At 38.8% G+C, this 24,460-nt stretch overlaps 1 protein-coding gene across 1 annotated transcript in view; it reads right to left on the minus strand.

The window, feature by feature from the left end:
- Nucleotides 1–10,252: 10,252 nt before the first annotated feature.
- Nucleotides 10,253–24,460, minus strand: part of LOC127495152 (NACHT, LRR and PYD domains-containing protein 12-like) — a 101,266-nt gene continuing 87,058 nt past the window's right edge. The window contains exons 15-17 of the mRNA XM_051861757.1: nucleotides 17,314–17,487; nucleotides 11,225–11,398; nucleotides 10,253–10,686 (exon numbers count right to left, since the gene is read on the minus strand). Of these exons, the coding sequence (XP_051717717.1) occupies nucleotides 10,677–10,686; nucleotides 11,225–11,398; nucleotides 17,314–17,487 (358 nt within the window). The 3' untranslated portion in view covers nucleotides 10,253–10,676. The remainder of the gene's footprint in view (nucleotides 10,687–11,224; nucleotides 11,399–17,313; nucleotides 17,488–24,460) is intronic.

The raw sequence follows: 24,460 nt of genomic DNA on the forward strand, positions 1-24,460 counted from the left end.
AGAAAAAGGAAAGCAGCTTAGATTATAAACAGCAAATCTATGAAAACGGTTCAAAACATCAACTTTTTCTGATCAAAAATTGAGTATCCAGATAGCATAACTTTGCTCGTGATTTAGCGACCAAGCGAAGCAAGATTCAACCATGGAAAACGAAAAGGATTTGAGCTGTGATTTTACGGTTTTGAGCCATCGGGGTGGAGAGAGAAAGCTGTCCGAAAATGAATCAGCGGCGCGGCTTGTTGAGGGCCTGCTGCAGCGGCCTGACTCTGGAGGAAGGCCCATTCCTTTGCGGGAAGGGGGCAGCATTGCCCGAGACGCGAGCTTGGCGTTTGAGGGGCTTTATTGTCCATTTCTTTATGGCCGGAAAGATTGAATGAGCTGGAGATGAGAAAGACGGTAAAGATATTACGGATATGTTGCCCGTGGTAGGTCTCGGCATGCTGAGCCGATTTGTTTGTGCTGACACCCGTGAGATAACGCCGAGGGATCGGCGGTGGTGCCGTGTGGAGGATAATCACTTTTTAGGCCAGAGGATTGAGGTAAGATTCCTCGAGGACGAAGGATTTTTCATCGGACGGATGGCAAGAGCTCGATTTTAGACATGTTGGGAACGTAGGGCGGGGCCTACTGCTGATAAACTCTCAGATGAACAGAAGTAGTCTGCTGAATTTATACCTTTTGACGTTGGTTGAGTTGATTAACTGAATGCTCTCCACCTGTGCTAATTAGGTTAATTATCTGAACTTGCTCCTCCCGAATTTTGTTAATAAAACATCATAATGTGAAAATGTTAATTTTAGACAGAATACGTTAAATGCTACAGTGTCATTTAAGTTCACGTCAGCGTATCATTTCGAATGTTCATTGTTGCGGCAATGATGGGGAAAAATTCCCGTTCCTGGGTTAACGTCCTTATTTGCATATTTGCAGTGTCAGTGTCACTTACTGGACGCACAAAGCACACAATTATGTTTACATAAATGCTCAGGCATTGCACATCCTCATTACATATAGTCAACTTCACTATCAAGTTTATCCTAAATGGACATTTCAGACTATAAAAGAATGAGAATGAGAGTGTTTCTGTGACTGTCAAAAGCATGTAAATATACAAGTGTTGAGTGTTACTTTACCCACGGTTAAAAGTGGTGTTTAGAATGGTTAAGTGCAGAGTGAAAAGCCATGTGAATTGCTTGTCTTTTAAAATAAAAATTAAACTGAACATGATTGATTAATTTCATTAGTGACAGGGTATGATTTATGTCTCCAATATATAAACATGAGAAAAACACAATGTCCAAACTTTATTATACATGCTGTGCTACATCCTGACTACAACACAAAGTATTGTTAAATACACTTCCAACATTTCATCCCATTTGTCTGTACCCTTCTCTCATGAAGGAGCCACGGATCACGGAAGACCTCTCCGCTGCACTTGAATGGCTGCACAACAACCAAAAGTCTTCAAAGGTTTAGTGGAAGAGCCGTGCTTTCTGATATTGAAAGAGGAAGACCAGGAACAAGCCCTTCTTCAACCTTCACAGGCTGAAACGGATGACGATAGACAACTGGCCAATGAGCCTTTAGTGTTTTGCTTCCAAATTAAGGATGATATAGACAATTTTCTTAGTGAGTCTAGACAAAAAGAGTCTTGAAATTAATGTTTAAGATTTAATTTGTCATCATGTACCTGCTGTGCAATAATTTGTTCAATTTACTCTCTTTGGTTTGATTTTGTACTTTTTTAGAGCAAAGCACAGCTAGTATATGATGCTTTTGCTACTTAGGGGGAAAAGTACATTTTATAAAAAATTAAATAACTTTTGTGTTTTGTTTTTGGGTTTGATGGATCTGAATTTGCTTAATTCATGTAATCTAGTGTACAACTGTGTAATGTGTATTATGTACTATAAAAAAATGGTTCATTCTGAGATGTTTGTGTAACGAGTTATAGTAAATACAATTTGAATGTAACACATTGCTTTTTCACTAAAATCCTTCTATTGTATTTTGTATTTATTTATTTCTGTTTTTCTTTAAGTAATATATGTTGATTCTACTGTTCACTGTTTAGAGACTTTTATTTTGACATTTTCTCCTGGCGTTCTACTGACGCCATTTTGAAGTGAGTGCGCGCTTCTTTCCAGTTCGCATTGCTTATGCTGGGGAGAGGTAAGCGTTTGTCAGAGCTCTTCATTGTATGAGTGAAATAAGTTTACAAAGTGTATAAATCGACTAAATATCTTATTGTAAATGGTACTGAAACTATTTGCAGTGTTCTGGTGTATGTTTTATGTGCGAGTGGATTGAGAATGTGAAGTTATATCGTGTGGGCCGTATGATATGCTATTGACAAGGTTTTGAGTAATCAGTTAGCCAACAAATGTTATATCATACAGTATTGTCTCGTTATGGAATGCCCACAAGATCGAGATATGAACTTTATTCATGTTAATCCACAGGTATTTCACTCTGTATTGGCTTTTTATGTTCTTTTGTATTCTTGTACTGTTAATTCTGTAATGTTTCAGTGTTAGTTTTCTCAACTATTACACAAAATGAGTTTGCATTGCTTATGCTGGGCAGAGGATTGTCTCGTTATGGAATGCCCACAAGATCGAGATATGAACTTTATTCATGTTAATCCACAGTTCGCATTGGTTATGCTGGGGAGAGACGGAGTGAAGTTAATGCTGGCCGTTGTTGTCATTAAATCCCCTTTTGGTGAACCGCAGTAGTGTCCTGAGTCTTCTTACACACAACGCAGATGATGGTAACGGCGGTCCGCAAAAGACCGGTTACACTTGAGTAAAATATACATTTTATGACAAATAAATATTGTTAAATACAATGTTGTTTGTAATATATGTTTAGCATTTTTTGTGTTTAAGCTTCAATTTTGATTCAGTAAATCATTTAAGACAAAACAAGCTGATGAACTTTTAACTTTAAAAACCTTTAAAAGGTTACAAAGGGGTTTAATACACACATACACACATTTTGTGTGTGTATATATTTATATGATTAAGCTATTAACAAAATGTGAGTATCTATCTATCATTTCAGTTAGATTGTTTTAAAGACCCCTGTGGTGAAAATCAAGTTTTTAATGTTGTTTATGTGGTGTTTTCAATATGCTTTAAGACAAACCATGTGCAAATTTATAAGTCAGCACCATTGCTGAGTATCTTATGTTTGAAACTGCAGTAAACCAAAGACCGTCTAAAACCCACGGTTTGAAATCTGTGGTGTTTGTGACGCCACAGACTACCTTGTAACCAATCACAACAACGTGCCGGCAGGCTATAGCATATCATTAACTATGACTGCTCTGAAGCAGGAAAGTCTCGAGAGAAGCCAGGTTATCCCGGTATATTTTCTTTTGATATGAAAAATTGTGTAAATTTAGCAATATAGCGAGTCTATTATGATGTCATGATGAACTATATGCCTTTCTCCACTGATGTTCTGAGTTCTTCAAAGCGTTTGTAAGGATACTGATTGTTAGAAGGCAGCTGTCTGACTCTGTCTGAGATGAAGAACAGGAATGGTGTGTGTAACAGCAACACATTATTAGCTGTTTGATAACGTAGTCAAGCAAAAGGCTAATTATATTAATTCATATTAATTAATGACAGAACCGTTGCAAGGGCTGCGCCAAGTGTGCAAGGGCATAGAGGCTCACGCCAAAGTAAAGTGACAACTGACTTGAAGTAAAGCCAATAAAGTTCATGTTTTTGTCCTTCAAAATATTTTAATACTATAAAACATAGCTAAAGCAATATTGCTCTGAGCATGTGCGTGTGACCGTGATTCATGTGCATATTCAGTCAGTGTGGAATCGCACGTCAAGTTCTGAGAGAGCTATTCAGTCCTTTATAAATTCTGATTTTGGCCGCCTCTGGAATGGATCAAACCATAGATATTAGCCTACCTGATAACCTCAAGTAAATACGCTGGAAATTCGCGCTCATTCAAGGATGTGCATTTCATGTATGGAGAAGGCATGGGCGCCTGCAGGATTTCATCAGAATGTTTTTTTAAATCTGAAAACTCCTAAAAGCAACAAAATTGTCATACATCCATTTGGTGCATGTTCACAGAGGAAAACGGCTGCTTGTTCCCTCAAAACTGTCTGTTTTTCTGAGAAATCGCTTCAGGTGATTCAGTGAGAGTGCAGTCCAAACAAATGCAAGTGGATTCAGACCGTTTTGCAAAGGCGTTTTACCAATTCATAATATAAAACACAATTTAAGCATCAGAAAATATGTGAGCACTTCAGTTACACAGCTGTTAAACTGAATATACGAAGTGAAGCAAGCTTTTTTCTTAAATATCCACAACACAAACAACAAATTGTTCATCACTACAGCAACAGTAGACTCTCCGAGCTGGCGTGAGCGAGTGGAGGCTGGGCTAATTTGCATATTCATTGATCCGTGTATATTAAATGAGATGTAGATGTAGAGTTACATTCAAGCTATTTTAAGGCATGGAGAAATTTTTTTCACTTGAATTTTTTTTTTAAATATGTCGTTTTGGTGATCAAAGATGAGTTTTAAGGGATAAAATAATTGACTACAGGGGGACTTAATAAAATATTTGACATTAACATGGTTTTAAACTTTAAAACGCTCCAAATGGAGCAATGTCTACAAAGATAAATTTGCTCCGCCCGCTTCCGGCCTCAGACTGTTAGTCTGCCGCTGGCCCTGTCCCAGATGGCACACTTCATGTGCACTTTCGGTCTTGTGCACTGTTTAATCAGCATAGTGAAGCCTCTCATCAAGTCAAGTCACCTTTATTTATATAGCGCTTTTTACAATGCAGATTGTGTCAAAGCAGCTTTACAGAGATAACTGGTACACATAATTTTGGCTCAAGCTCTTAAAGAATGGTGTCAGTATCCATCTTAAGTAAATTCAGTATTGATTCATTCCGATATAAGAAACAATAGTTATTAATTTAGTTAATTTATCTATATCAGCACTGGAGTAAACAGTGATGTCATCATCCATCTCAGTTCAGTTTGCATACAATGGTGTCAATGCAGGCAGATCAAAACACTGTTGAATATCAAATGTCAAGTGTCCCCAACTAAGCAAGCCAAAGGCGACAGCGGCAAGGAACCCAAACTCCAACAGGTGACATCAGGTGGCAAACAGGTGTTAAAATTGGAGAAAAATACCTTGGGAGAAACCAGGCTTAGTCGGGGGGCCAGTTCTCCTCTGGCGAACAGTGCTTTATTATTATTCAGGCAGCTATCATAAGTCCGATGGGATCGCAACAGTCAAAGTATTTATTCCAGTTCCGTCCAGTTGGGGATCGTATTCATCACGGCGGTACAGACGGTTTGTTGAGGAACTGTGCCACTGGCTGTCGTGTTGATGAGGCCTTCACAGTGGATGATCTAGTTGACTCAATCTCTACTGACACTTTAGGGCTGCGTTGTGGTCGCTTCAAGGCATAGGTCCTTGATCTCACCTGGATACGGCCCGGATCCGGCTGACTGCGGTAAACCTCGGGATAAACAGAGAGACTAATATTATTGTAGATGCCATTCTTCTTCTGATGTAACAAGTACATCTAGTGTTATAGGAAGTGTTCCTGGTTCCGGCTGACCTAATTTATGCAGCATAATAATCCTTTAACAGATTTGAAAATATAGATTGATAATGTGTTATGTGTATGCCAGGTTAAAGAGATGCGTTTTTAGTCTAGATTTAAACTGACAGAGTGTGTCTGCTTCCCAAACAATGCTAGGAAGATTGTTCCAGAGTTTAGGTGGATCTACCGCCTGCGGTTGATTTTGATATTCCAGGTATTATCAGCTGGCCTGAATTCTGAGATCGCAATAGACGTGAAGGACTATAATGCATTAAGAGCTCGCTCAAATACTGGGGAGCTAATTAATTTAGTGCTTTGTAGGTAATTAGCAAGATTTTAAAATCTATACAATGTTTAACAGGAAGCCAATGCAGTGTTGACACAACTGGGCTAATATGGTCATACTTCCTAGTTCTAGTAAGAACTCTAGCTGCTGCATTTCGTACAAGCTGTAGTTTATTTATCAAGTGAGCGGAACAACCACCCAGTAATCTAGCCTTGAGGTCATGAACGCATGAACTAACTGTTTTGCATTTTTATTTGAGAGCATATGTCGTAGTTTAGATATATTTTTAAGATGGAAGAATGCGGTTTTACAGATGCTAGAAACATGGCCTTCAAATGAAAGATTTGTATCAAAGAGCACACCCAGGTTCCTAACTGATGACAAAGACTTAACAGAGCAGCCATTAGACAGTATTCTAGGTTATTATGTGAAGAAGTTTTTGGTCCAAAAATTAGAATCTCTGTTTTTTCTGAATTTAGTAGTAGGAAATTACTGGTCATCCAATTTTTTATATCAGCAATATATTCCGTTAATTTTGTGAATTGGTTTCGTCAGGCAACGAAGAAATATAGAGCTGAGTATTATCAGCGTAACAGTGAAAACTAACGCCATGCTTCCTCACAGGAATTCTGAGTAGTGATGCGCGGGTCTGCTTTTTTTCCAACTTTCCCCTCTTTTATGAGGGTGTACTCACACTAGGCACGGTTGCCTTGGACCGAGTCCGAGCGCGATTGTCCCCCCTCCCCACTCTCCCACTGGCCTGTACTCACATTGGCCTTAACGTTCCGAGCCGGAGCACGCTTACGTCATATACGATGCAACTTTTTGAATGGAAGAAAACGGGAAGAAATGCACTTTCGCTAAGATACTGCTTAATATATTTATCATTTATGTCGTGCAGCGATTTTGTCTTGCACGTATCAGAGGATTATTACGAAGGCAGACGTTAATGGAGGAATTTGCAGCTTTACTCACAAACTACAATTACTGTTCATCAAAGGTGAGAAGCAGACCCATTATAAACCCAAATATACTCAAATTAATTGCATGAATTGATAAGTGTACTATCAGAGTAGTAAAAAAGATGTTTGCCGTCGTAATGATGACAGTAGTACATACAGCAGCTGTAGTACATACAGTAGCAGCTGTTCTGTGCTCCGGCATGGTTAGCGCTCACACTGCATGCGAACCACGCTCGAGCCCAACCGAACCGCGCTCTGGCCCACCTCTTCCAAGCGGGCCAGGGACGGCTAAACGAACCACGCCCAGGCATGGAACGGAGCGATCACACTTGTCAAACAAAATGGGCTTTGGGGGTCAAACGTGCTCGGGTACGGTTCAGAGCACCTAGTGTGAGTACACCATGAAATTATTTGGCCCGCCCCGCACCACTGTATCTTATTTTTACAACCCGCGGGGTGGCCGCGACCATTAAATAGACATACTAGGCATTGTAATGTAAATGAAAACAGCCTTTATTTCAGCATTAAAGTGCATGGAAACATCGCCCTGTAAACTGGCAACAACATTCGATTATGAATATGAGTTATAAATCAGGTCATATTAATAACAAGATAATGCTCAACATATACAAAGCAGCGTTGTATTCATCTAATAGCCTAGGCTAAATATTTTTTTATTTCAGATTTGTATAGGCCAACAGTTTACAGCCTATGCTACATAACCACTGAACTTTTGTTTATTTAACACACGGAAATGTTCATTTAGCATTTTTACATTCGCTGTGCAAAAAAAGAATGGCATCCACTGTACCGGGGTTTAATCTGTTTCGCCTAGACTCCAGCACCCAGCCAGCAGAGCTGAATGTGCGCTCGCTTGATGCGCTTGTGGCCGGGATACAGAAAATCATTTTTGACACCTTGGCAAGCACAGGAAAGGCGATTGACTGCAACTGCCAGAAGCTTAGAATGTCCTCTCCGTCCCAGAAGAACTGGCCATCAATGTAGCATTTTATTTTGTTTAATTTCTCCATTTTTGTTGTCGTGGCTGGCGGCGGGAGCTGCTTGGTGCGCCGCCTTCGTGACGTGTCACGTGACGCCAAAGGTTTGGGGACATCATGCAAGTTACATTGCTATGGTCTTCGCATTGTAACCTTATCAAAGAACCTAATAAAATATGAAAATAGATATTCCCAAATATTTAAAGGTGCCCTAGAATTGAAAATTGAATTTACCTTGGCATAGTTGAATAATAAGAGTTCTGTACATGGAAATGACATACAGTGAGTCTCAAACACCATTGTTTCCTCCTTCATATGTAAATCTCGTGCGTGAAAAACACCAAGGAAAAACAGGCGAATCTCAACATAACACCGACTGTGACACAACAGTCGGGATCATTAATATGTTTTCCCCCAACTTTTGCATATACCAGCCCATGTTCAAGGCAAGGCAGTATTAACGTCTGGAGCTGCACAGCTGAATCATCATAAGTTCTGCAGGTATTGTGAAGCATGCAAGCAGTGACAATAGCAAAAATGGCAGATGGATCGATAGTAACTGTTCATGATACATGATATGTTTAGTGATATTTGTAAATTGTGTTTCTAAATGTTTCGTTAGCATGTTGCTAATGTACTGTTAAATGTGGTTAAAGTTACCATTGTTTTTTATCTCCGTTTTCACGGAGACCAGAGCCATGTCATTATTTTCATTTTTAGCCCAAAAACGCTTTTAGTCTGTATAATTCATATAATTCATACATCTGCATTCTTTATAAATCTCTCCAACAATGTAGCTTTAGCCATGTAGCATTATCAAACTTATTCAGAATCAAATGTAAACATCCACAATGTGCCATACTTATGTGATTTGATATGCTGCATCACAAATAGTTTGTAGAGATCCATTTTGAGAGTTATATTGTGAACTTCAGTATTGTTTATGCAATGTTTACTGAAGTCAGGAGCTTGGGGGCAGGGAGCACGAGCATTTAAAGGTGTACACACCAAATCAGAGCATTTTTAATCCCACCCCAAAATAGGCATTTAAAACATGGAATAATAAAAAATCTATGGGGTATTTTGAGCTGAAACTTCACAGACACATTCTGGGGACACCAGAGACTTATATTACATCTTGTGAAATAGTGTTCTAGGGCACCTCTAATATAGACTATAGGGAATTGCACGCAACATACATGGATTTTTTTTTAATTTTATTTTTAATGTCCCACCCCGCAAATAAAGTGACAATTTCTTTTCCCGCCCCAACCCGACCCGCGGGTTACCCACGGGGTCCGCGGGTTATGAGACAACCCGCGCATCACTACTTCTGAGTTAGCCGGGAAGCAGTAATTTTCCAATTCATGAACAAATGGGAAAAAAAATTGTACGTGAACTTGGCTGCGCTGTGTGTTTTTGACTCCCAAAGAACCGGTTCATAAGAGTTATTTGTTAATGAAGCTGACTACACTGGTCGCGCTGTGTGCGCGTGCAACCATCATGCACACCGTTTATATAAAGAGGTGTTTTCTTGCCATTATTTTGCATTACGCTGTCTTTTTTAGGGGTGGCAAAGCTTTTTCTTAGGGTGGCAGTTGCCACCCTGTGCCACACCGGTAGATCCGCCCCTGGTGTTGTGTGTGTGTGTTTGTGTGTGTTCAAAGACCTGATTAATCCTGCCTGCCTCTCTAATAACTGGTTTAAAGCACATTTTCTCTACATGCAAATTAGCAGCTAATACTAACAGTATACTCCTATACCGAGGTGGCTAACGTCGTCCTGGAGAGCGACAGTCCTGCAGAGTTCAGCTCCAACTCTAATCAAACACACCTGAACAAGCTTACCAAGGTCTGGAGGGTTCCTAGAAAGCTATAGGCAGGTGAGTTTTTCAGGGTTGGAGCTAAACTCTGCAGGACTAAGGCTCTCCAGGACTGGAGTTTGCCATCCCTGTTCTATACTTACAGTTTATCTATACCATTTTGAACAGTTCATTCAGATTTTAAGCCACAAGCACTAAACTCAACAAAGAGCAGATGAATGTGGGCCACTGGAGCATCAGACAAAAATATTCTGAAATCTGAGTTTCTCTTAGAGTGTTTGTGTTTGAGTGTGTTAATGGAAAGGATCTCAAGCTTAACGGTAGCTTTACCCATTAATAATGCAGACAATTATTATGACTGGATGGAATGTGTTAAACAGGACAGATGCAGTGAGTATATATCAGCACAGATCTAATATGACCATCACGGATCATTCTGTTATTGAAAAGATGAAACCTGTATTCAAAGTGTTTTTATTACTCCCCTCAAATCCTAGACTTGTGAGGAAACATTAATATTCACACGATACTGTAATTGAGCCTTAAATACCCACTTTAATAAATGCTACAACCATTTGTGATTTTTTAAAAGAAATATTTAATACCTCAATATAAATGTATACAGTCAAGTTTACATTGTGTCTCCTCCAAAAGTGAGTTTGAACTGTTTTTTTTCTTCTCCATAATCATGAAAAATGAATCTTTCATTAGTCTTTACCTCTCTCTGCTGGTACAACACAAACATAAACATATTCAGGCTCTATATTTTGTCTTAAAAATCTCCAAGTTTTTTTTTAATTTATACTGTGTATTTATACAGTTTCACTGCTGCCTCATCATGTCTGTCAGTGGATCATTGAAATCTAAGTAAAGTCTTAATTTATAACAGTGAAGTCACTGTATCTTCAGTCTTTGTTGATTCTGTTGACTGTGAGTCTCTGTAGTGGATCCTTATTCACCATCAGATGATCATCAGAAGATCAGACTGTCATCTACTACTATTCAGTCCTAAAATAAAACACACAAATAGTCACATATGCAGTAAGAGACATTACATCATCTGTCACATCTTTTCTCGATAAGCGAAATTCTCAAACATGATATAGCTTCTATCTGATGCTGAAAGTCACTTTTCAAAATCAAAAGGACATGAAAGGTCACTTTCACACAATGGACAGCTGATACAGAACCAGCAGAAATTATCATTACACTCCACTACAAATTTGATATCAGTTAATAACAAATAACCCAAATCTCAGATCATCACACTCATAGAGACAGTTAAAGAGGAAAAGCTGAAAATAACATTAACAATATTTATACAGTCAGTCACAACAATATGAGCAGAATTAAACTATTAAACAGAGTTTAAAGTTCAGAGACACACAGAAACTGAAGCTGAATTTAAGACTCATTATCTGATGATCTTACACACTTGTAGTGTTACTGAACCTTGTACAGTTTCCTTTTATTTTTAGTAAGTAAAACAGCCATTTGAACTTTAAATGAAAACAGGATAATGAAAATTGTTAAAAACTATTGTTACCGCAGTATCTTCAGTTTATAATGTGGATCCTCCTGCAGATCATAGAGCAGCCTCATTCCTGAGTCTCCTAGATCATTCCGATCCAGATCCAGTTCTCTCAGGTGTGAGGGGTTTGATCTCAGAGCTGAAGCCAGAGCAAAACAACCTTCATCTGTGACACCACACTTCCTCAACCTGTAGAGAACAATGATACATTAACCCTTTAAAACCGGATGGAGCGCCAACGCTCCCATTTGCGTGTCTCTCTTTAAGAGCCAATAAAAACTGAACCCATATAGGTAGCACAAAAGATATCACATTGATCACAAGATATTACTCACGGAATGATTTAATATACTAAAAACATGTCTCTCATCTTTCCTGGATGCAGTGTGTATCCAATGTTCCCGGACCCATCCATACCCATCCCGGACCCACCCATTCCACGTGGAATAACACAAAATAGGTATCATCTTAAAGATGTCTTAAATCTTAGAATTTCATCTTTTTAATGCATCTAACCATTTTGAAACGAGTGCTGAGAAGTGCCTCTAAACCGGAGTTTACCGCCCGTGGGCGCCATCTGGCGGCGAAAAAAATTAATACCAATGAATTCAACTATACTTTGTGCTATCGCCACAAAATTTGAAACAGATGCAGCTCACATGTAGGAAAGCATCACCAAAAAAGAATTTTTCTCCAATCTTATTGCGTTCCTGAGTTATTCCATGTCAAATTAAAAAAACAAAAAATTATAAAAAAAATTATATATATATATATATATTTGTCTTTTATCAGCAGTTTCTCAGCATGAAAATGGCCAAATGTAATGTATTTTCCAAAAATTTAAAAAGTGTTCTATCAAATGACACCTACCTTATGACTCTCCTTGCTACAGTTTTGGAGTTATTTACTGGAGTCTTTACTTTTGGTATGTCGCTCAGAGAAAAAAAAAAAAAAAAACCTCTAAAAAAGCCTTCAGGTCTTAAAGGGTTAAGCCTATCTTTAAAGCTAAACATAACCACTCAAAATAAATAAATAAATAAATAAATAAAAATAATAATAACTTCATTCGGTCAATATGAAATACATACAAATACTCAGTTCACGTTGTTAAAATATATCAGTTAGGATTAAGGGAAAGGATATACCGTTTGTACAGTATAAAATCATTATTTCTATGGAAAGTCCCCATAAAACATGGAAACCCAATGTGTGTGTGTTTGTACTTAATGAATACGTAAAGAATTTGTAAACATATTAAGGAACTCTTAATACTAATGTAATAAATGTCCAATAAAGGCTGTATTAAAGCACTTAATGACATCTAGTTAAAACTATTTGTGGTTAATAAGTTGTTAACAAAGCAATATTTAACTCTTTATATATGAGCTAATTAAAAGAGTGGTACATTGCAATTTCACTTTTTTTTTTAACTTTAGTTAGTTTGTAATATTGCTGCTTGAGCATAAACATTATCTGCAAAGTTACAGCACTGAAAGTTCAATGCAAACGGACATATTGTCTTTTAAAGTTATGGCAGTTTAATGCCTACAATTACAACTGGTCTGGACTACAATGAGCTTCTTCCCGGGCTGGTGACATCATAAACCCTGGAACACACAAAAAAGTGGGCGAGGCCATGTCGCGTGGCATTATGGAAGCAGAAGAGTTGTGTCAAAAGATAATAGAACCCATTATAATCAGTGATATTGTCTACACTGGATGCGGCTTGGAAGACAGTTTCCAGAATTTACACAAGTTCAATGCCGGATTTGCATAAAGGCTATTACTAAAAGATGAAGCAGTTCCCACTTTAAAAGCAGAAACTGCTGTTTATGGGCCCCAAACTGTAAGTATGTCTTATTTTTTGTACATATCTTTTAAATGTATAGTTCTGTTGCTATTTTTTGATTGTATCAAGGACGTAAACAAAGACCAACGCAGTTTGGCTTTGCTAGCCAGTTAGCTAAATTCTATTGCATACTTCTCCAACAAACGCCAACAAACACCAACAAACTTCTATGTTCTTAGACAAACAGTTGTTCATGCTATAAATTTAACAATACCTTTACAAAAATGCTAATACTTAGTCATGTATTCGGCTACAGTAAAGCTTTAATCATGATAAAACCGTATATTGAAAGCTAACATAAACAGCACATTTACAAGTGACAGCATATCTAAATACTTTGAGACAAATACAAACGGAAATACTTATCATTCTGAAAAATCCTTTAAAAACCGTGGCTGCAGAGGTTCTGCTTGACCCTCTTCGTCATTACTGCTATCTGGGTCTGATTCGGGCTCAATTTGATTTCGCAATATAGATGCCATTATTTAAATTTGCACCGAAGCACATGTAACAACTAATGGTAAGGAGCGTGGCATTTCCAGACGCTTCAGCGAATCACAATACACTGGGCCAGCTAACCAATCTGAGCACATTGCGTATTTCGGAGGGAGTGGTATCATAGAAGCAGGAAGTCAAACAGGCCGTTCAAATGACAATGGAGAAGGTGGTGTAGAATAAAGGTAAAATATATGACAAATACAGCGTTTTTATTAAACTGCGCCCCATAAACACAATCATGCCTAGAAAAAAAACAGTGAACCACCCCTTTAAACTGTAAGACTTTGTTAATTACAGTGACAATGAATGAACTCACTATTTGTATATAGTCTATTAATATATTAACTACACTTTATGAACTATTAATTAACTATTAATAGTTTGCAAAGGATTTCCAAGTGCTTTGTTACTGTATACTACTGTATACTTTAACAGTGTAGCATTAGCCCCGTTAGCTGCAGCATACTTTCAAACTCATTCAGAATCAAATGTAAACATCCACAAAATAAATACCATACTTACGTGATCTGATATGCTGCATCACAAACACTTTGTAAAGATCCATTTTGAGAGTTATATTAGCTGTGTGAACTTATTCTATTGTTTATGCAGTGTATCATAGAGTTGCGAGCTTGGAGGCGGGGAGCACGAGCATTTAAAGGTGTACACTCAAAGAATCGGCACATTTTTAATTACACCCCAAAATAGGAAGTTAAAACATGGTATAGTAAAAAATATATGGAGTATTTTGAGCTGAAACTTCACAGACACATTCTGGGGACACATTAGACTTATATTACATTTTGTGAAATAGGGTTCTAGGGCACCTTTAAACATTTTGAACAGAAAATTACCATTAACTGGTTAATAACATTATTTTATAGTTCTGTTTGATATTTTCATTTGGCAGTTAACCAATCATGAATTCACTGACGCGTCCAACGTGAGTGAGTGAAATGCCTGAGCTCAATTGTCAAGTCATAATAGGCAAAGACTAGATTTGCAAAGACGGTTCACTCCTATTACTTATGAATGGGAGAAACTGCAACGCGTAATATGGTGGAATAAGTCCCACCTTCAAAGTAGAAGAGCCAATTGTTGATTGGTAAAGTCATTGCGTCAAGGCAGCAGCTGTTAGAAGCTCCGGTTCCCATAGAAACCTGAGACTCGCGCTTAGGACTGCACATGTGCATTGGCTCGTCTAGCCTGAAAATTAAGCCTTTTAACGCTATTTGAGCATAAGAAACAACATTTATTGGACCGTTCATAACAGATTTTGTTGCTGATTTGAAATATGTTTATTAATTGTGAGTTCGGCAAGCAGTTTTTGAGATTTCAGGATTCCTACATTCAAATAGATAGGACTTGGTTTTGGATGCCCAAAATAGCTGCCCGGAGGCATTGCAAATATGGCTGCAGAGTGACTTTCCTTGAAAGGGATTTTGTCATAGGCAAGTCACTGACATTAGCGATAATCTCAGGATTTTTTCTTAGGATATGTCATTAACCATTAAAATAATATGAAAATGAATCACAGGTAATTTGCAGTGAGGTGTGCTTTAAAAACAGCGAAAATGGCAGGTTAATGTAGAGCCGCTACTATGCAAAAAAAAAAAAATCATTTTTAAATAATTGAAAAAAATTGTCAAAGTTAATATTGTGTCTTTATGTATGATCATACACTTGTGTGACATTATATCATTAACATTTTCGAAAATCAAGCTCAAATATGAGTTTTTTCAACCAGCAAATGTTTTTGTCAGTCATTAACGCCTGCATCTGAGAAAGCATTACATTTCCATCAGCTTATCAGTTACAAAGTTTATTGTAGCTATATGGAAGCTCAGTTTTTCCTGTCATTTAATACATTTGGCCAAAATCTTGTCTTAAAAAAAAAAAAAAGATAAAGAGTTACTAGACGGCAAATACCAGACTAAAGTCTGTTTGCACCAAGGGTGATAACTATAAAGGTAATAATAAAGATATAGTTCTAAAAATTGTTCTCAAAAATAAAGAATAACAGAGTTCACACCACAGCTATATATTTCAGAACAATCTGATGAATGATAAAGCCAGCTGCTGATAAACGATAAAAACACTGATAGCCAATCAGAATCTATCCTGCTGTAAGGAGCTCAAGCATTTAAAGTGGCAGACAAGCAAGCTTAGAATGAATAGAATGATATAATCCACTGATTTGGACACTAATATACACTGAACAAAATTATAATTATTGTTTTTGCACTCATTTTTCATGAGCTGTCCTTTCCCTGTCCTTTTCATGAGCTCCATGAAAGCTAAGACAGGGAACAGCAGCAGCTTCTGGGGAAAACCTCCAATTTTTTTAACTGGGAGAGCAGCACAAAATTAAGAACAGAGCATGCATCACTGACAACAGAATGACACTGAATAAGTTAAACAAGTTTAAGCAGGAGCTGGGGGAGGTGGTGGGTTGCAAGCAGTGTGCAGTGGAAGCAGCCAAGCAAGCAGATAGACAGAAGCTGTGTTTAAGTAATGTGCCCTATTTGAGAGTTGCCAATTGAGTCCACAGGAATCGGATCAGCTGATATGGGTGGGGTTGGAATTTGCCAATCAGATGATAGCAGAGCTTGACTATGAGGCCTGCCTGAACTAATGCATAATGCTTGATTTATTGTTCTTGGTGTGAATGGATCTTGAGACTCTCTTTTCTGCTCCTCAAATACATAAAACATTAGCCTTTACAAACATTGTGTTTTTTGTTTGTTTGTTTGTTTTAAAAAGTAAAAAAAAAAAAAAGTTATTATTGGATATTTTTTTCTAATCAAACCATTTTCTGAACGGTAATGTTACAGAAGGAACGCATGAACAGAAGCAATAAAATACTGATTCTGCACGGAGTGAACCGATTGATTTTTTTTTAAAAATTCATTGTTATAGAGCAGTGGTTTTCAAACCGGTCCTGCGAGCACCCCCAGCACTGCACATTTTGTAAGTCTCTCTTATCTGACACACCCATTTCAGGTCTTGCAGTGTCTACTAATGAGCTCATGAGTTGAATCAGGTGTGATAGATGAGGGAGACAAAATGTGCAGTGCTGGGGGTGCTTGTAGGACCGGTTTGAAAACCACTGTTATAGAGTGTTACAGTTATTTCAAACTAGTTTCCATTAAGTGTAATTGTTCCTTTTGTAAGCAATGGTGTGATTCTTCAAAAAAAGAAGAAAAAATAAACAAAGTAGAGATGAATTAATGACTGAGCAATATATATATTTTTAATTTTTCAAGATTTCTCTAAATATCGCAGTATATTGTAATCATGAATTATCATGTAGTTAAAAAAAAAATCTGAAATGGTGACAGCCTTGGTTCAGGTGAACCACACACTGTACCGCTCTCTATTCAGTTGCAGCTACACATTCTGAGGCAAGGCTCACACTTTAGCAAGGGTGGTCTGTTTGCCCAAGCATTACAAGGTAAGTTGATTTACACAAATAAAAAAAAACTCTTCACTGTAACCAGCATCTGTTGTCTGGTCTGTAGTTTACTTGGTTTATTTAACTGCTAGTTTTACTTTCTTTTGGAGAATAATATGTTTAGATTTTCCTTTTTGAGTCCACTCTTCACCCCTGCCTTCTACCGCCGGCAGGATCTGAAGGTTCAAGAAGGAATCTGAAGCTGAACCGCCTGATGGGGCTTCTGCTAAAGGATATTTTGTATGCACTATCTACATATTAATGCTTGTTCATTCTGAGACTTTATGTAAGAGATAATCTTACCACAGATCCTCCAGTTTACACTGAGGATTCTCCAGTAAAGCAGAGAGCTGCTTCACTCCTGAGTCTCTTATTTTATTCTTAGACAGAGCCAGTTTTCTCAGGTGTAAGGGGTTTGATCTCAGGGCTGAAGCCAGAGCAGCACAACCTTCATCTGTGACATCACAATCCATCAACCTGTAGAGAACAATGACACACATTAAATCTCCAAAGCTAAACATAACCATTATAAAAAAAAACTGTATATTTTACAGGTTCACTGTAAAAAAAATAATAAAAAAAAACGAATAGTTTGGTTCTCCACCCATGGTTTGGCATGCGCTTGCACCGCAGTTCATCCCAAATCTGACGAGGCATCTATAATATGGTTTGTTGAAAACAACATGCAAAACAGACAGACGGATTCGGCTAATGTATGTTTCAGTCGATGGATGTGCATCCTAGTTTCCCAATACCTTACAACAGCGATGATCAAAAGAACATGGACTAAACAGTCACTCATTGTAAACAAATGTTCAATGACGTGCCGGAAACTCTATGTCCAGTCATTTATGCAGTCATCACCCGGGTGTTGATAGCACATGACACAAGCGCAGGTGAGACCTGAACATCTCACATTGCTATCTGTGTTTAAACTCATTTAAACCTTGCCAATTTAAACATTCACCCATAAGACAGGAAAGATAACTTGCACGTGCTTTGAGGAGATTTTTGTGTACATGGAGAGCTGCCTTGAGCATCCAGTGTGTGAGGTCTGAATGCACTCTGATGGCAGAAGTGATCTCTCGCACTCATTGACATACGTGCGAGAGATCACTTCTGTCATCAGAGCACGTTTTCAGACCTCACACACTGGATGCTCAAGGCAGTTGGACATAGTGGTGTAAGAGTGGCTGCAAACTTTGAAACAGTTTTTTTTTTTTTTTTTTAAAGGATACTATTGTCATCTCTGTGTAAACTTAAAAATCATGAATCTGTGAAAATGGTGACGGCATGCACAAATGTATTACATGTTTAGTCTATAGGCATGCACGTTTGAATGTGTATGTGCACAGGCTCGTAGTCTTTCTTTACAAAATGACATTGCCAATTACCTGTCTTCCATGTTATGTCATCATCCAGCTCAGTTCAGTTCTCATACATTGTTGTCAAAGCAGGCAGATCAATAATAGTAAGCATAACAAGTGTCCCCAACTAAGCAAACCAGAGGTGACAGTGGCAAGGAACTCTATTAATGTATAGTCAATTAATGTATTAAATACAGTTTATAACCTATTAAATAACTATAAACTAATTGTTTGCAAATGATTTATTAGTGTTTGTTATTGTACACTTATTATAAAGTGTTACTGTCATTTCAAACTAGTCAAAATTAAGTGTAATTGTTCCTTTTATATGCAATGGCGTGATTCTTCAAAATAAATAAATAATGCAAAAATGAATTTGACAGTTCCCTTTTGAGGAACTCTCCCTGCATCAATGGGAACGCCTCTGCGTGATTGCGTCTGATGCACGAATGTCAACTAGTCAAATGGCAAGAGTGAACGTCACGGGCGGGTGACGTCATGACCAGGAAAGGATAAAAGCACATCCGGAAAGACCTTCTTTAGCTTTTGTGCTCTGTGTCAAACTGTATGTCATAAAAGTACACAATTACAGTCATGGCGAGCCAAACACTCAAGAAGTGTGGGGATACACTCGACTTGTGTGTTATGTGTTTGGGAGTGGAGCATGCTCTGTCATCCTTCGAGGGGGCTGACTGCGAGCATTGTGAGAGGCTGCTGCTTTCTGCTTTGCATGCTCCGCTCCCGCCTGTCACTTTTCTAGGAAAGTGATCAGGCTAGCCTTCCTCATGGCTCTGGACCCGCTGCTGCTGAGGCAGCACAGAGAAAGAGATCGTGGGGTTCACAAATGGATCCCTCAGAGGCATTTGAGTCGGGCGCCGCCCATTCTCTGCCTTCACCTAGGGGATCCTCTGGTGTCCTGGTTTTCCCGATCTCCATAACGAGTTACAGAGACTGTGGAACAAGCCATACTTGTCCCGTCTTTTCAGCCCCCAAGTGAAAGTGTATTCTGATATAAGGGGGTTGAAAGAGTATGGCTATAGTGGCTACACTTGCCAGCTATGTGTCTCCCGGATCAACATCATCCCTGAAGGCCCCATATGCTTCCCATTAAGCCATTAAAATCTACATCAACACTTGTGGGAAAAGCGTACATGGCAGCAGGTCAGGCTGGTGCATGTCTGCGCACAATGTTAATACTGCAGGCATTTCAGGCTGATCTGCTGAGGGATTTGGATGGTGGTGAGGTGATTGGTCCTGACACAGTTTGAGAACTGTGTCGAGCCACAGATTTGTCTCTTAGGGCCACCAAGGGACCGCCAGAGCAGTTGGGTGGTCGATGGCAGACCTGGTGGCCACAGAGAGACATCTGATATTAAAGAGAAAGATAGGGCCTTTCTTGTTGACGCTCCTCTTTCGCTCCCTGGCCTCTTCAGCAACACTGTAAATATGGTCATCGAGAGGTTTCAGGAGGCAAGCGGAGGCGTTCAAACATTATCTCTCTCACAGTCACCAACCCTCTGGGACTGCTGGACATGAGCAGCTCCAGCCGTCGAGCTCCTCATATAGAGCGCAACAAAAAGTGTCGTATCTCGTGCTCCACCTCTAAAATCCTGGGGGCTGGGACGCCACACTCAACAAAGTCTTCCAAGCCAAAGCCAGCATGCCGAGCAGGCTCTGAAGATGGAACAAGAAGTAAAGACACTGTTAACAAAAGCCATAGAATGGGTCCCTCCACCTGACAGAGAATCCGGGTTTTACAGCCGTTACTTCATTGTTCCGAAAAAGGATGGAGGGTTGCGTCCCATATTAGATTTATCAAAATCGTTTAGTCAAAAGACTCAAGATCAAGATGTTGACATTAAGTCAAACTGTGACTCAAATCAGATCCGAGGATTATAGATATAAAAGTCGCATTCTTCCATGTCTTCATTTTTCTACAACACAGGAAGTTCCTGAGGTTCGCTTTAGGGGGGCGAAGCTTACCAGTCTCGGGTTCTTCCATTCGGCCTAGCTTTTTCACCCCGCAAGTTCACGAAATGCATAGATGCAGCACTGGCCCCTCTGAGGCTGCAGGACAAATGCGTTCTGAACTACATAGATGACTGGCTAATTCTAGCACAGTCAGAAAAGATGGCATTCCGGCATCGAGATGTCATTCTCGCTCACATGCAGAAATTGGAGTTGAGACTGAATGCCAAGAAAAATGTGTTTTCTCCATTACAGAGGGCCACTTTCCTTGGTGTGGTATGGAATTCAGTAATAATGAGGGCCGTCCTGTCACCCGCCCGTATTGCTGTTATTCTATCAGTTGTGCTTTGTAAAGCTAGGCCAGTCACTCACTGTAAAACAGTTTCAGAGACTGTTGAGACTGATGGCAGCTGCGTCCAATGTGATACCTTTTGGCCTGCTGTACATGAGACCCTTACAGTGGTGACTCAGAACCAAAGGGTTTTCTTCAGAGGGGAAACCCACTCCAAACAATCAAGATTAAGCGGTGGTGTCTCTGCGCCTTGGTTATATGGATGAAATATTGGTTCCTGTCCCAGGGTCCTGTATTAGGAGCTCAATGTCGTCAGGTCACTCTCACGACAGATGCTTCTCATACAGGCTGGGGAGCGGTAATGGAAGGCCACTCAGCTCAAGGGCTGTGGAGGAGTCATCTTTCGTGGCACATAAATTGCAATAAAAGTATAAGCATAAAATAAGCAACAAAATGGAAGAACTGGAGCTGGTAATCACGGAGCAAAAACTGGTGAAAAGAATGCTCGCTCACGATAATAGCTGAGACCTGGCTTCATACTGGGATCCCGGATGAGGCCATTGTGCTACCAGGCTGCACAGCGCACCAGGCCGACAGAAATAGAGACTCCGGTAAGAGCAGGGGAGGAGGACTGTGCATTTACACTAATAATAAGTGGTGTACAAATGTTACCATCATGGACAGGTACTGCTCGCCACTTTTAGAGTATTTAACGTTAAGATGCCGGCCTTTTTACTTGCCGTGGGAGTTCACGGTTGTTATTGTAATGGCTGTGTACATCCCACCAAGCGCGAATACTAAGCTGGCACTGGATGTCTTTCTGTCAGCTACAAACAAATTACAGACTGTTTACCCTGATGCGATTTTTATCATAGCTAGTGATTTTAATCAAGCCAATTTGAAAACTGTTCCTCCCATGTAATTTGTTACATGTCCTACAAGGGGACAAAATGTTTTGGATCATGCATATAGTAATATATGGGTATACAGTCACTACTCTCTCCCACCTGGGTCAGTCTGACCATTTATCCCTCTTTCTCATGCCTGCATATAAACCTCTCATCAGGAGAACTAAGCCTTCTATGAGAACCATAAGAACCTGGCCAGAGGGGGCTTCTACCCAACTCCAGGACATTTTTGAGTGTACTCAGTGGGATTTATTTGCACAAGAGAGTATAAATGACTATACATCTACTGTCCTGGCATACCTGCAGTTCTGCATCAACAATGTTACTGTTGAGAAATGCATCAGATGTTATCCTAATAATAAACCATGGATGACACAAGACATTAGGCTTCTGCTGAGAGCGTGACTCAGCTTTCAGAACTGGTGATGTTGAACTTTATAGAACTAGGTCCAATCTGAAGAGGGCAATCAAGGAGGCAAAATCAGCCTATAAACAGGAAATTGAAAGCCACTTCAGCACTGGGAACCCCCAGCGGGCATGGCAAGGCATCCACCATCTCACAGGCAGTAAAGGTAGTAAAGCTTCAACAACCATCAGCAACTGTGATTCACTAGCAGAGGAATTAAATCATTTCTTCCGCTTCGAAGTCAAGAGGGATGAGACTGAGCCTGTACAGCTACGATCCACAGACACCCTGGTACCCTATGTCAGCATAACTGATGTTAAGAGAGTGTTTCCGGGGAGGGTACTTAGGAATTGTGCAAATCAGCTGGCGGAGGTTTTCTGCAACATCTTTAACCTCTCGCTGTCAACATGCACTGTCCCTGATTGCCTCAAGTCTGCCATCATCGTGCCTGTCCCAAAGAAGACAGCTATCAGCAGCTTTAATAACTATAGACCGGTAGCTCTTACCTCCACTGTGATGAAGTGTTTTGAGAGGATAGTGCTTAGACACATCAAATTGACACTCTCACCTGCACTGGATCAACATCAATTTGCTTACAGAGCAAACAGATCTACCGATGATGCTATCAACACTGCTCTCTACTCTGCACTGAACCATCTGGAGTGCCCAGGAACATACGTAAGGATGTTGTTTGTGGACTTTAGTTCTGCGTTCAACACAATTATGCCATCCAGAATGGCAACCAAACTGTTCGACTTGGGTGTCAATGACCATATATCGTCCCCTTGGAATTATAAGGTTCTATCTGACATTTTTGTCCAAATTGAGTTATTCACATATTCATATTCTGTGACAACTTATTTATATTATGTGATGTTTCTTTTTTTAAGTAGTTTTTTTTTTTTTTTTTTAAACAGAAAGGTTCTATTAACAAAGTCGCACTCTAACTTGGCTTTATAAGGTTCTATCTGCGTGAGCCAATCAGCACTTCGAATGCACACACAAGGACTAATCAGGATCAGCGTTCTTTGTCATGTCGGCGCAATAGTGGAAGCTTATCGCTTAAAAACGTTAAATCGTGTGTAGAGAAGACTAAATTTCACACAACGCAATGTTTATTAGAAACCTCATGATGGACTATTTTATTTATGATATTGTCAATGACAGCAGCCCAAATTCCATTGAATTACAGTCTTTTTGTGTGTTTTGTTGTATCTGATTGCTGAGGAGTTATTTTCAGTTAGACACCACGTTAGCCAGCAACGCTATTAAGAGAATAGATTCAGATTTTGCAGTATATTTGCTTATTTCCAGTCATGTCATTGTCATACGAGGGAAAGTTATGTATATATTAGGTTATGTTTTAACCTTGATCCATCCTGTGTACTTGTAACGTTACTAAGCTCTATGTACTATGTAGCTATAAAGCGATACGCTATGGCACACTGGATTAAAGTAAAATTAAAGTTAAGTTAAATTTTACATTGTTGGTAAAAACAGAGTTGTTTCATAGTTGAAGAAATTTGAATATTTTAAATGTGAAATATTTTTAATATATAGTCAGTGAAACATTTTTCAATGTTTATTAAACTTTGTTAAACACCTTTGCTGAAGCATTATCTGTTTCTTGCAATTTTTTTGTCTTAAAATGTCTTAAATTTTACAATATTAAGGCTTAAAGGTCAAATACTCAACAATTTAATTGGTGTGGTCTTGATTACAACAATAAACATTAGCATGTTATTTCAGCATTATTGATGTCTGGAGAAAGCCATTGTACATGTCCCACTTTCTGTGGAATAAAGTCCTGCTCAGATGTAGTAGAGTAGCTGCTTTCTGTCTAAACAAAAAAGAAATTAAACTTAAATGGTTCCTGCAATAATGTGTTAAATTATCCATCATATTCCTACCTAAATTTAACATCTGCACTGGACAAAATATTTAACACTGTCTTTTATGCTTAACTTGAACAAGAAAAAACTATTCATTTAAAATATGAAATAAACGTCATAAAAACCATTTAATTTAACTTACTCATGCATGTTAACACATTGTTACAACACTAATTTTGTGTTTTAAAACAAATTATAAGTAAACTGTTTGTGTTTCTTGAAAATTATTGCTTCAATTCATTTTTTTGCAGATAGAACCTTATAATTCCAAGCGAAAAATGTTTTTTTTTTTTTTAGAATTAGAAGGTTCTATCTGCGTTTGACCCGTTCCAAAATTCCCTATTTACAAATTTGAAAGGATTTTGATATTGTACATTTAGAATACATTTAAAGTCCCTGTCATTTTCATGTTTGAAAGAAACTTGTTCCCCATATAGTTTTTGCTATATGGAACGCAAAAACTTTGAAGCTCAATATCTCAAAACTGCTCAGAACGCAAATAGAACCTTATAATTCCAAGGGGACGATATGTATATCGATCAAAGATTTTTTTAACAAAACGAACACAGACTGTCAGACTGGGGACTCAGAACTCCTCCACTCTGACCTTAGCACAG

The sequence above is a fragment of the Ctenopharyngodon idella genome, chromosome 15 (genome assembly GCF_019924925.1).
Source record: "Ctenopharyngodon idella isolate HZGC_01 chromosome 15, HZGC01, whole genome shotgun sequence".
Classification (NCBI taxonomy): domain Eukaryota; kingdom Metazoa; phylum Chordata; class Actinopteri; order Cypriniformes; family Xenocyprididae; genus Ctenopharyngodon; species Ctenopharyngodon idella.